The 11,710-nt window shown below is 45.7% G+C and overlaps 1 protein-coding gene across 3 annotated transcripts in view; it reads right to left on the reverse strand.

Moving 5' to 3' along the window:
- Positions 1–11,633, reverse strand: part of ARIH2 (ariadne RBR E3 ubiquitin protein ligase 2) — a 31,155-nt gene extending 19,522 nt beyond the window's left edge. The window contains exons 1-2 of one of the 3 annotated variants that reach the window (XM_048957914.1): positions 11,380–11,493; positions 7,406–7,752 (exon numbers count right to left, since the gene is read on the reverse strand). In XM_048957914.1, coding sequence (XP_048813871.1) covers positions 7,406–7,654 — 249 coding nt within the window. In that variant the 5' untranslated portion in view covers positions 7,655–7,752; positions 11,380–11,493. Of the gene's footprint in view, positions 1–7,405; positions 7,753–9,063; positions 10,974–11,379 lie in introns of those variants that run through there. The other 2 variants (XM_048957913.1, XM_048957915.1) reach the window with 2 other exon arrangements.
- Between the last annotated feature and the right edge of the window lie 77 nt (positions 11,634–11,710).

Genomic DNA, 11,710 nt, shown 5'->3' on the forward strand with positions numbered 1-11,710 from the left:
AAGAAAAGCTTTTCAAACACGCCACTTTGACAGTCACTCATTCAGACAGAAATGTTTCCTAAACGCTAAAAAAACACCATCTTTTGTAGAGCTTATATTCTACAGAAATCGCTCATGCATATTGATGTAGCATGCATATCTTAGGAGCTCATTTCAATTTTCTCTAAGGAACAGCCCGTTTTTTTAGGTTTTTTTTTTTGGAGGTCTGTTTCAATCCACACTTCTGCAGAGATCTGGTATCAGGAACTTTGAAACAAAAAAAATCCTCACATGATTCTCATAGAGTCGTGTCAGAACGAGTTGGTGTACGAAGAGCTGCTGGAGCTGACACCCCCTGGCTTTGCATTGAGCTGACAGTTCGTGTTAAACCAGGGCTGCACTGAAATGCCTGGCCATGATGAACACTACCTTGGCATAAAGAAATTTCTATTTCTCATGTTTCCCCTTGCCAAAGGTTTTTATACAAATACAGCTAAGCAAATAGGATTAATCTCGAGAGGCTTTTCTTCTAATCCAGAAATAGTTTTCTGTTAGGTCTACAAGAAAAGGAAGAAATTATGAAAATATTGGTTTGTGTGTCAGAACTTCTAAAAGCACACCCGAGTCCACAGAAAAGTGAGAACAGAGCAAGAGCTTCTGAAATTGTTGCTTTTGGTGAGCAGTGATGGGAAAAATAGAGGAAACTCAACTGAGCAGACAGGGAGGAGAACAGTAACACCTCAGAAAGAAACTGTACTTTGAATGGAATATTGTGGAGAAAAAAAATACCTTCACACTTAATGATACTGAAGCAAAAAAAGCGACCCACAAAATGGAAAAAGTACTATTTGATACTCATTCCTTGTGTGGAAAGGAGATCTGACTCCCTTCATGCTGAGCTGGAAAAAACTGTTTGACTGCCCTGTTTTTATTGGAGGATTTCTCAGAAAATTGCAGAACTATTAGGAATCAAGAAGAAACAAAAAGGGCCAACCAAAGAGCTTTCTTTTAGAGCCCATTTTCATCCTTGCTTTATCTAATGCTCTTTTAAGCAGGCTTCCAACACGCAATCCTGGTAGGAAAGTCCCACGGCTGCAGGGCTTGGGCTGCCACAGCCACCAGCTGCTGTAAGCACTCGTTGTGTTCAAAGGCTTGTAGCAAAGTCCCTCCTAACCGTCACAGGTTTCTGGCATTAGAAGCTGCTTTCAAAACAGAACTCGAATTAGTACACAGGAAAAAAGACAAAGTCACAACAAAACAATCGTATACCCTGCCCAAAGATTTGTGCGTTCAGTCATGGTCAAAAAACAAGAGAAAAAGTCATTTCTCTTTAAATGTCACTCACAGCATTGCTTAGAATTTGTCTGACACTTCAGTCCCTTTGCTGACCGCAGATGGCAGGCTGCACTGGTGGAAGAGATGCAATTTGGAGATCCTGGCAGCACGGTACCACAGGGCGGCCCTGATGCACAGCAACACACCAGCCCTGCTTACTGCAGGTCTGAGTCTGCACCATCACTCACCCTCAGGCATACAGAGGCATTGTGCTGTGACCACTGGAGTCACGTTTAGGAGGCAGAGAGCAGTTTTGGAAAAGAGAAATGCCACCAGTGTTACTGCATAAGGTTCATGACGCTGTCGGTGCACGACGTACTGAAGAGAGGAGATCTCAGGTTAAACTCCACGTCCTGCTCCACAGTAACACATGGCTCTAATCCATCTGTTCTCCTACGGAGGACAGCGAGAATTTCAGCTGCCAGCAAGTGGGATCAGCAGGACTCAGTGAGGAAATCTCTACATACGTATTTCTCAAGCTGTTAGGCTATTCTTCCTGAGGAGATTCAGAAGTAAATTAAAGAAAAGATTTAAGCAAGACAGCATGCCAGAAGGCATTATTACAAAATAGCTACGAGATTTCTTTGAAAGATTTAGAGTGAAGGAAATGTAGCAAGAAAGCTGTAGGACAGCCCACGCGGTTCAGACTGACACGAGACTCCCAGCTGCTCTTTCCAGGCAAAGCCCCAGTGATGCACCACACCATGCACCACCTCAGCCCTTCTCTGGGGGCTTTCCAACAAAATACAGGAGGAGTGGAAAATCCTTTCTGGCCACACAGAGATCACACAAGCAATAAATAACCTGAATCCATGCGAGCTTGAGCAGTGGCTGAGGGTATGGCCCTGGGGCAGCTAACTCAAGCTGTAGTGTGCTGGTGTGCACGGACACAGCAGCACACACATGGTGAGAACACGGAGGAGTAACTGGAGTAAGCCTGGTTGGCCTCCAAGTAAGACAGCCCTCTATGGACTAATCCTAGCTTCCAAGGGCACTTCTTTTCTTTTGCTATAAGACGAAGAAGAGGAACATCTGCTTTGTGAAACTGTTTCACGGTACATAAACTGGCTCATTTCTGCTGTGCCATCTGTAATAGCCACAGCACACAGATTTGGCAGTGAACCGAGCTGCTTTGTGCCACTCCCTGCAATCACGTTGTCCAGCTGAATGATTGCAACATGAAGTAGTTACTGAAAGGTTGTTTGGACATACTTAGTGACTCTACCTCCCACCAGGATCAGACTCACTAGCAGCTATGTGGAGCTTTCCTGCTCCCTGCAGCGCCATGCAGGCTGTAAGACACTCTTTACATGTGAATCACAAAGAAACATGAGGGCTATAATCACCCTCCACGTTTTCAGCTCATTTTTCCAATCAAGTTGAGAATTTTAGCACATCTAAGCAACAGGGAACAAAACTAATTTCTCTCCTCAAAGGACTGCATGAAGTTGTGACAGCTCCAGGCCCTCAGCCCTCCTTATCTTGCCAACCAGAAGGAAACTTACTGTGCTTTTAGAAAAACTGCTTGGGAGTAAAAACAAAGTACACACTGAGGACAGTTACCAACATCTTCACATCCTCTTGATGTTTACTACATGACCAAAACATGGGCATTGTGAAACTGACAGCTAATAACACAGCTTTTGTACAGCAGAACTTCCAGGATCTTTCTGAGAACAGAAAGCAGTACAGAAGACAGAAACACTTCTCAGCCACGTGTTCCTCAGGGTTAACACCCCACACAACACTCTCTCAATATCAAAACACAGAATATAGTACAGGCAGAAACCCAGCTAATCTAGGCCTTACCAGTACTCAGCGCGTTATCATTGCCACACACCACCCCACGGCTTTGGTGGAGAAGTCACATTTGCCCGTCTGGATCTACCACTGATAATATTTAAATATTGACCAACTTTTCTATTTGTATATATTAATATTTATCAATTTTGGTCAACCCCACATCTCCTTAGGTCTTAAGGGCATTAACCAAAGGTGTATGTTCTGCTCCTACGAGCATACATTTGAATATCTCAGCTTTAATACATCTCATGTACTTAGGCAGGGCTTAGTCTCTAGCGATTGCCATTTTTCATTGCCTATTAAGTGCCATTAAGTCATTATGGCGTCAAAACGACAACCCCACAACATCGCAGGCTGTCAGCTGAGCACCCTGCACAGCACACACAGCTCTGGTTCGCACCGTGACACGGGGAGGCAGAAATTACTCATCTGGCATCTTGCTCTTCGCAGACTTTTCGCAATCACATCACACAGGCGTTCGGAGAGCGCCAGCTCCTCTGGGTAGAGCTGCTCGTACCGGCTGCCAGTCTGCGCGCACATGACTCTGGCTCTGCTAAAGATGGTATTTGAGAGGGATGGCTGCCAGCATTCACCAAGCAGCTCCACAAACTAACTGCTCGGTGTCAGCACAATCTGACTGCGTGGAAGAGTTTGAAAGGACTGTGTTTTTATGAGCAAATGCTAGTTTGGTTGTATTAAAAAAGTACAGCGTCAATAAGGTGAGCAAGAACATGCGGAAAGGCAAGTTTAATGCTGAAAGATCAGCAGTGATAACGCAGATCAGTAGATCCAGTGCTGTGTCATGACATGGAATACTTTTTTCTATCTGTCAGTTTTATTCTTTAGAGGACAGGGTTCAGACAAATGCCTCACAAGTGTTTATTTTGAGAATCCAGGGAAATAAACGTTTTGCTGCCTGATAAATATGAACAGATTACCCACATTAATTAACTGAAAATGTTAAGTTCCTCAGTTTTACAATTCCTTCACTTTTAATGGAAAGACAACATCAGTATCAACTGCCTGTAAAACAACATTACTGGCTTTCAGTCTGCAAAGTTCTCTTAGCCTTGTGACTGACAACCAGCTTCTCAAAGCTCCTGAAGTAACATTTCTTTGATAGACTGTAATACCACTGTGTTACCTGGTGGTTTCAATGACCACTGTGAAGAAGCTGGTAGAAAAAAAAAAACAAACAACAGAAAGATTCATTTCATCACCAAAACAGAAAAACTACCACCGGTTATTTGGAACATCACAGAAATTCCAGGCTTGTACAAAGACTCTCAGCAGCACCAGGGGGTGTCACTCACCAACAAAAACAATATGACATCATCACACACTTATCTGCTTGCCAGTGATGGTGTCAGCTTTGTTTGTACAACAGTTGAGTACCGTATCATTCGTGTGCATCTTCTGCCACTCTAGAACCCATAATCACTTCATGTGGATGCGACAGAGTGTCCTGAAAACAAGATCACTACTATCCAATGTTACGTTTTATTTTTTGAAAGACACTGGATTTTATAAATACACCTACTTCCTAAAAAGGACTGCTACGATTCCTTTGCTGGTCTGCAGGCAGTAGATGCTGCTCTGCTTTCAAACGCACTGTCCTTAACAGGAGCTGATGGTTGGATTAACTGACCTTGTGGGGAACTGACGCAGGCCTTCCTGCTTTCACTCACGGGCTTTTGGTCAGAGAACCAGTTTTGGATAATATTACTTGGAGATTTCTTCAAGCATGGCTCAGCAAATACTCTATTCTAATTTACTCCGGTTATTAATTGAATTCCCCACAGCAGATCTGATTCAACAGCACTCCCCGAAGAGAAAACATTTTCTCTCCTTTCCTCAGAAAACAAGGATCTGCTGATAGCTTTCCCTAAAACAAACCTAAGAAGAAATTTTTAAACATATGCTGAGTATTCCCAACTGACCTGCCAACGCTGGGGTTAGCTTCATTAGCAGCAAGAACAAGTTCTGCTGTAACACACAAGCAGTGAAAAAAGAGTAGTCCAGAAGGTTTCCAAGGAAAAACACCCTTTAGCTCTATGCTTTAAGAAAATGAGTTGACAGAGCCAACTTATAACTGCTGAACAAAGGAATTAAAAAAAAAAAACCTGAGTTTAATGAGCAGAGTAAATGAAATACTTCTCAGATAGTTATTAGCTAATAACAGCAGAGATTGCATGTGTGAGGGTGTAAAGCTCTGAATACCTGGTTTTGGTCTTAGAGCGTAGACAAAATGCCATGGAAGAAACACACAAGTCCCTCCAGTTTAAGCTTCAGAGCATGAATCATCTAATGGCAGTGTATAGCAGAACATTCAAGCACGGCTCTGAGCTCATTCGTGGTATTCATTTGTTCCTTTGCTTTAGGGAATTGTATTAGTCTAAACGTTTCTTGGGATAACAAGTTGCCCAAATTCCATGAAACAAATTGCCTTTAACACTGTTCCTCCAGAAAAGTCTTAAATTTAGCTTTTTCTTTCCCTGTCAGGGCTGAGCACTCTGTCATAAGTATAAGCTAATGCTGAAAAGCAGTACGTAACCACTAGACACAGTGTACAACCCTGGAAACATAAGGAGGCAAAATCATCACAGTGAAGTACGGTGCTCCAGAAGAACAATCACAAATACACAAAAAATCCCCAATCATTATGATTGGTATTATGAATGATTGCATTCAAAAAGAAAAAAAAGTTTTTATTGCTCAAGAAAATTAGAGGAAAAAAGTTAATACAGTTCTGACAAGAAAATAAAAAATCAGCCCCTATTTATGCTTTGCCATTAAGAAAATGATGATTACAAATAGGTCCCATTCCATCCAATTTCCTTAGCCTCTATCCTTGCTAATGTAACCCAAATTCTTCCCCCTCCTGCTTATTTAAGGAAAGTAACAAAATCACAGGTTTCCCTAGGAAAGAGGGGGGAAGGAAGAAACGGTTGCTCAAGTATTGTAAGAAAGGATGTCAGGAAACCAGAAGCACACGCTACCCATGCACAGCACATTTCCAAGTTGAGGAGCGTGCAATTCTTGCACCACCACTGCCAGAAAACGGTGTGAACGTGGCACTTGTAGAGCTAAAGTAGCTTACAACATCAGTTTTCCAGGTTCCCACTCAGATTTAATTTTATCTTCTCATGCAGAAACCAAAATGCATAGCACTTCATTTTTAAGGAAATATACAGGCATACTCTTGATGTAAAATGAATCTAAAATGGGCCCAGAAGAGACAGGTTTGGGACCAGAATCTATCTAGCAGGTTAGTATTATCTGGTAAACTACAGTCTTTGCTGTTGTAACAGAAATGACACCTTCAGAATCCTTGGGGGAGGGAAAAGAAAGAAAAAAAAGACTTTAACTTCAAAAGCCTGATTTTACTAAGTATTGCTTTTGTTAATTTAATTCACAAGAACAAGATGGCAGGCATCGTCCTTCTGAAGGGTGCTTCACCTGAAGGCAAACAGTAAGGAGGAGAAAAGCATTTCTAAATCATTACTTAATTGCTGGGAGCCAAGAGCAACTGGCAGCTGGCTGAGAAGTACTGACCAGCTACTCTCATCTGCTCTTTTATTTTGCCTCCCAACCTGCAGGAAACAGCCAGCATTCAGAACCTGAAATGCACATTCTGAAGAAACCAGTCAAGAATTTGACAGCTAAGAAAGAGTAAAACATCTCACTTTATAGACAGACTAAAGGCTTTAGTTCTCAGGCCTCATGTTTACACTGTTTCTGTAAGAATCTGGTGTGCAATTAAGAATCAAGATCTCTCTGATCAACGTAGGTTCAGATCTAATTTATGGAAATCAAAACTCATCCCACGTGGTTTTCATGTGCTGTTGTTACCTCTGTCCTGCTTTCAGGAGCTGCTCCAGAGAACAATCACTCCTAGACCTGCTACAAGGTCAGCACATCACTCATTTCAGCCAAGTGCCACCATCTTGCAGCTTAGGAAACTCAGCTTTCCCCTGAGCAGCGCTGGGACCAAAGCACCCTGACAAGGCAGAAAGGGAACTGCCTCCTATTACTGATGTACACTAGAGTCATCACTTGCACAAAGAGATACAACACACAGTATGAGAGATTTTCAGGCCCAAGCATCAGTGTGCAGCAACTGTAAACCTTTGAGTCAGTTTTGAACAAGCGATCTGCAGTAACATCCACCAAGCTCCCCAAAACAGTAACATAGCCACAGCTTTTATTCCAAACCGTGTGTTTGGCATTTGCCTTTTCAATCCCAGACTTACTTCGCCACTGTGTGAATGTGGAAGCCTTTCCTCACCTTTAACGTGGCAGCCAAGCTGGCCATGTGTTCATTCAGAGTGCTCTCCGACTCCTTGTAAGTCAGGCAGGTGAACTGATATTCCTCTGGATCAAAGGCATCTGCTCCCTGCTGCTCCACGTCGTTAGCTACCCCATCATAATAATCCTCAATATCCCCCGGATCCTCATCCTCTTCCTCCTCCTCGCAATTAGGGTCATAATCCTCTTCATTGCTGTCAGAGCCCTGGCTGTTCATGTCCACGGACATCTTAATGCCCTGCCAAACTGCAGACCAGGAAAGCAATTGCAGCGTCTTGTTCTCCTCCACACTTTATCGTTCTTTTGATTTCATCTGAGCTCTGTCTCCTAAGGAGGGAAAAACAATTTTTTTCTTTTGCCTAAGAAATGGTAAGAGGCCACGTCAACATCACACAGGTGACCCAACAGACAGGAAAAGAGCAACCCAAGACCAAAGGTGGTGCTGCACAGGTCCCTGGTTTGGATCTGCTGCAACAACTCACACACTTGCAAGGCCAAGGCTGCTCTGACAGGCGATGTCTAAGACCTCAGAGAGGCGTTTACTACATGGCTGCATCACCATCCATGAGGGTCCCAGGATTTCATCATTTGGAAAGGGGCTCCATAACCTTCATCACATCTCTTTTCAGAAATACATCTCGTTTTACAACATTATCTTTTTAGCAACAACCTGCAGCAATGCAGGAAAACAGAAAAAACCAAACCTCTTAGCTATGATCACTGGAGCGAGGAAGGCAACTTGTGCAACCTGTGGTGCCCTGTACAAGTCCATATTGCTTCAGAAACACGGAATTCAGTGGGACTTTGGAAAACACAACAGGCAAATATACTTATCTTATGCACCCAATTTAACAGTCTCTAATACCATCTCAAAGAAACAGTGAAATTAGTTAATCCCCTTAACGAGGTTTTGCTTGTCGTGATGCGCCTTGGGCCTTACATCTGAGTGGGGGAGTAAAATAAGTGCTCTCACCTTATTACCTTACACATGTACTTACACGTCACCTTCTGAATATAAAAACTGATATGCTCAAGTGGTGGCAGCTACTGCTCGAGAGGAATAGGAACCACCAAGCTCACTGTTACAGTGCTCACCAGTACTGGAAAATTCACACATTTGACTTTACTTATCTGAACTCCACCAGCAGAAGATTTGTAACTAAAACAGCAAGAATGGAGTTCTGAGAGCGTCAGCAGGTAGAGCACTTATCAGCCTTAGACTGTGGTCATCTCACATTTAGTCACAAATTTCCACTTTACCAATTGATTTAATTTCTATAGAGAATATATTAAATAAATAAAGACAATTAAAACACAATGCTACAATTTTTTATGTACAAAAATTCATATATGAAAGTTGTGTTTTCTACAGGCAGCATATGTTCAGTTTCTTTTATATATATATGTACATGGCATTTCACATCATTACGTTGTTAACTCCGATCCTTGCACACATACACCCACAGTTTCACAATTTGTAGCTGCCAGGGAAACCATAATGAAGCTCTGACACTCCTGACTTTCGAGCACAGGAAATCTCTACCATCAGTTTCCACTACTTTCCCTCAACTCATTTGTTTTCTGGTTGCACTAAACTGAGCAAGCAGCACAAATACACCATGAAGAGATGTGATGTACCTTCCAGCTGAGAAGCTGCAGCGACTTCAGCAGACAGAAACCTCCTCCACTGAGTGAGGCTGAAAGCCAGGAGCTAATTATATTATCCCAAGAATTCTGGTTTCTAATTCCTTTGCCTCTTGATTTCTGAGCTCACAACAGAACATACAGATAATTTATATCACTGCCTCCTGCAGAAGTCCAAAGGAGCAGAAGCACCGTGTCTCCATGTTGGAAGGCTCCAGATGTGAAATCTGATTTTGCAGACACAAGGCAAACCGGTACTGTCCCTCTGTCCATCCCGCTAGGATTCACAGTTCAGCTCTGGGTTTAACCTGCATCAACACAGACCTCTTGCATAAAAGATGCAATGGATCTTTGCTGTTAAATCCAATGTTAAAGGAGTTACTCACGTGAGAACCTAAAGCCACTCTATGGAGGTAACAGTAGCTAAACGTGTGACAGTTCTGCTCAGCAAACCTCAAAGCATCACAAAGTCCAAGCTTGTTTCTCCAGTCAGAAAAGTTAAACTTGATCAGATCATCCCACACTTCACAGACAGAAGAAAACCACCACATTTAAACCACAGCCCTCAGTATACAGCAATACATCTCAGAGCAACAAGGTGCCCTGGCAAGACAAGGGGCACGCAAGCACCTGAGCAGTTACACACCAGCCCCAATGGAGGCACAAGCAGAGTCCTTTCTCTGTGCCACATTTACTTGAACAAACGGAGGAACTGTTTGCATGGGCAAATCAGACACGTCATGCAGAAAACAGCCTGCAGGCTGGACGTCTTTTGTGAGCCCTGTCACAACATTCTGGGAAAGAGTTCACTTCCAACATAACTTACTGACAGACGGATGCGTGTGAATGACAGAAGACGACTAAAGCTTCTGAGGAGAAAACAAAGGAAAGAAAACAAGCAGCGTAACTCGCCCCACTCAGCCTAACGCCCTCAGATCCAAATATAAGCTCTCTGAATACAAACTAGACAAGACATAGCTAATACTGATAGCACTAGCTGAAGAAAGTAAAAACGATAAACTCAAAAGAGAGGGTCAAAAGAACAAAGAGAATTTGGAGTAATTTAATTAATATCATAATCGTGAAGATCAGGTTATAAAATTTTAAACAGTATTTGGGTTACTTTTCTATGCAGAACATGAGGTCTTAATGTCACCTCCATCCAAAGCACTTCTCACCCTCTTTAACACCGATGTAATCACCCAACCTCCCCTTGCCTTGCTCCAGGGGCACCCACAGCCCCAGCTCAGCACCGATCAGCCCCCACAGGATGCCCCATGCTGAGCTCCGATTTGAAACGTGCTTCTTCTTTAGCAAGATCTCTAGAAATAAACACTTTCGGCTGTGCTACCAGCAGTCTCTAACCTCTCCACTAATGGGCAGCGAATTACCACATCCCACTGTGCATCTCACCTCACTGAATCACTCTTCTCTGATTTACACCCTCTATATCCACCCTTACGGGATTCCTCTAACAAGTCCTTTGGAAGATGCTTCTTTTTCGACAGCTATTTCACAAGATCCACATATTTCTGCGGATATTTCTTCTCTCATTTCCTCAATAATCATTCTGAAGCAAAGAGCTACCCTGGCCTGCCTCCCGCACCACCTCTCTGTGTAACTTCACCTTCTTTCTTCCAAACTCCAGCACAGCCCCAGCTGCCTTTTCGATGTTAATCACATCCCTGTCTGTGTCACCCCAGCCCGTAATCCCGGGATCATCTTCAGCCGCTTCCTCGCACACACGGCGGGCACAGCTCTCTGCTTCCTTCCCCGCCGAGATTTCCGACGGGATTTTTTCATCCCAAGAGTGAGAAGGCAGGACGGCAGCCCCCAGTTTCCTTGTACAGCAGACAGCAGGGATCCGCAGCCACACCGCATCCCCGGGAATCCGCCCGCCCCCCAAACGCCCCAGGCTTTGTTCGTTCCCCCGTGCCGGCCCTAACGCGAGGGCTTCCCTCCTTCCCGGCCTACTATCCCTCGTACCAAGTTACCTCACGCGTGCCCACACGAGCCTGCCTCCCTCCCCCCGCTCGCAGCGCCCTATGAGGGAGCAGAGCGCAGTTTAAGCCTCCCCAGCCCCTCGCCGCGGGTGCAGGAATGGCCCCGCACGCCGCCGTCGGGACGTCGCGGCCACCCCACCGTCACCCCCCGCCCGGGGCAGCGCCGAGGCGACAGCGGCCCTCCGCCCAGCTCGGTCCCGCCCGGCTGGGGCAGCCGCTCCCCGCTCACCACCCCCCGCCGGTCCCGCGGGCCGGGCGGCACGCTGCGGGCGCTCCGCTCCCCGCGGCTCGGCGGCCCCGCACTTACCGGCGGCGCGGCGGGCGGGGGAGGCAGGGAGCGGCACCCCGGGCTCCTCCTGCCGGGCCGCCGCCGCCTGCGCGCCGGAAGCTCCGACCTCCACTCTCCGTCACTTCCGCCGGGCGGGGCCGCGGTCTCCGGGCTGCACCACTGCCGCGGGCCGCGGGAGGTGGGGACGGCGGAACCGCCGGGGCGGGGAAGCGGGAGCGAGACGGGGGGCTTCCGCTCGGCGCCCTCGCGAGCCGGTGACGCGCGGCGGCCGCGTCGGTGCCGGCGCCGGATGGGACGCCCGCCCCGCGCCCGCCTCGCTCCCGCCCGCCCCGCGTCCCCCCCGCGTCCC

Source organism: Lagopus muta, chromosome 11 (genome assembly GCF_023343835.1).
Source record: "Lagopus muta isolate bLagMut1 chromosome 11, bLagMut1 primary, whole genome shotgun sequence".
NCBI classification, from domain to species: domain Eukaryota; kingdom Metazoa; phylum Chordata; class Aves; order Galliformes; family Phasianidae; genus Lagopus; species Lagopus muta.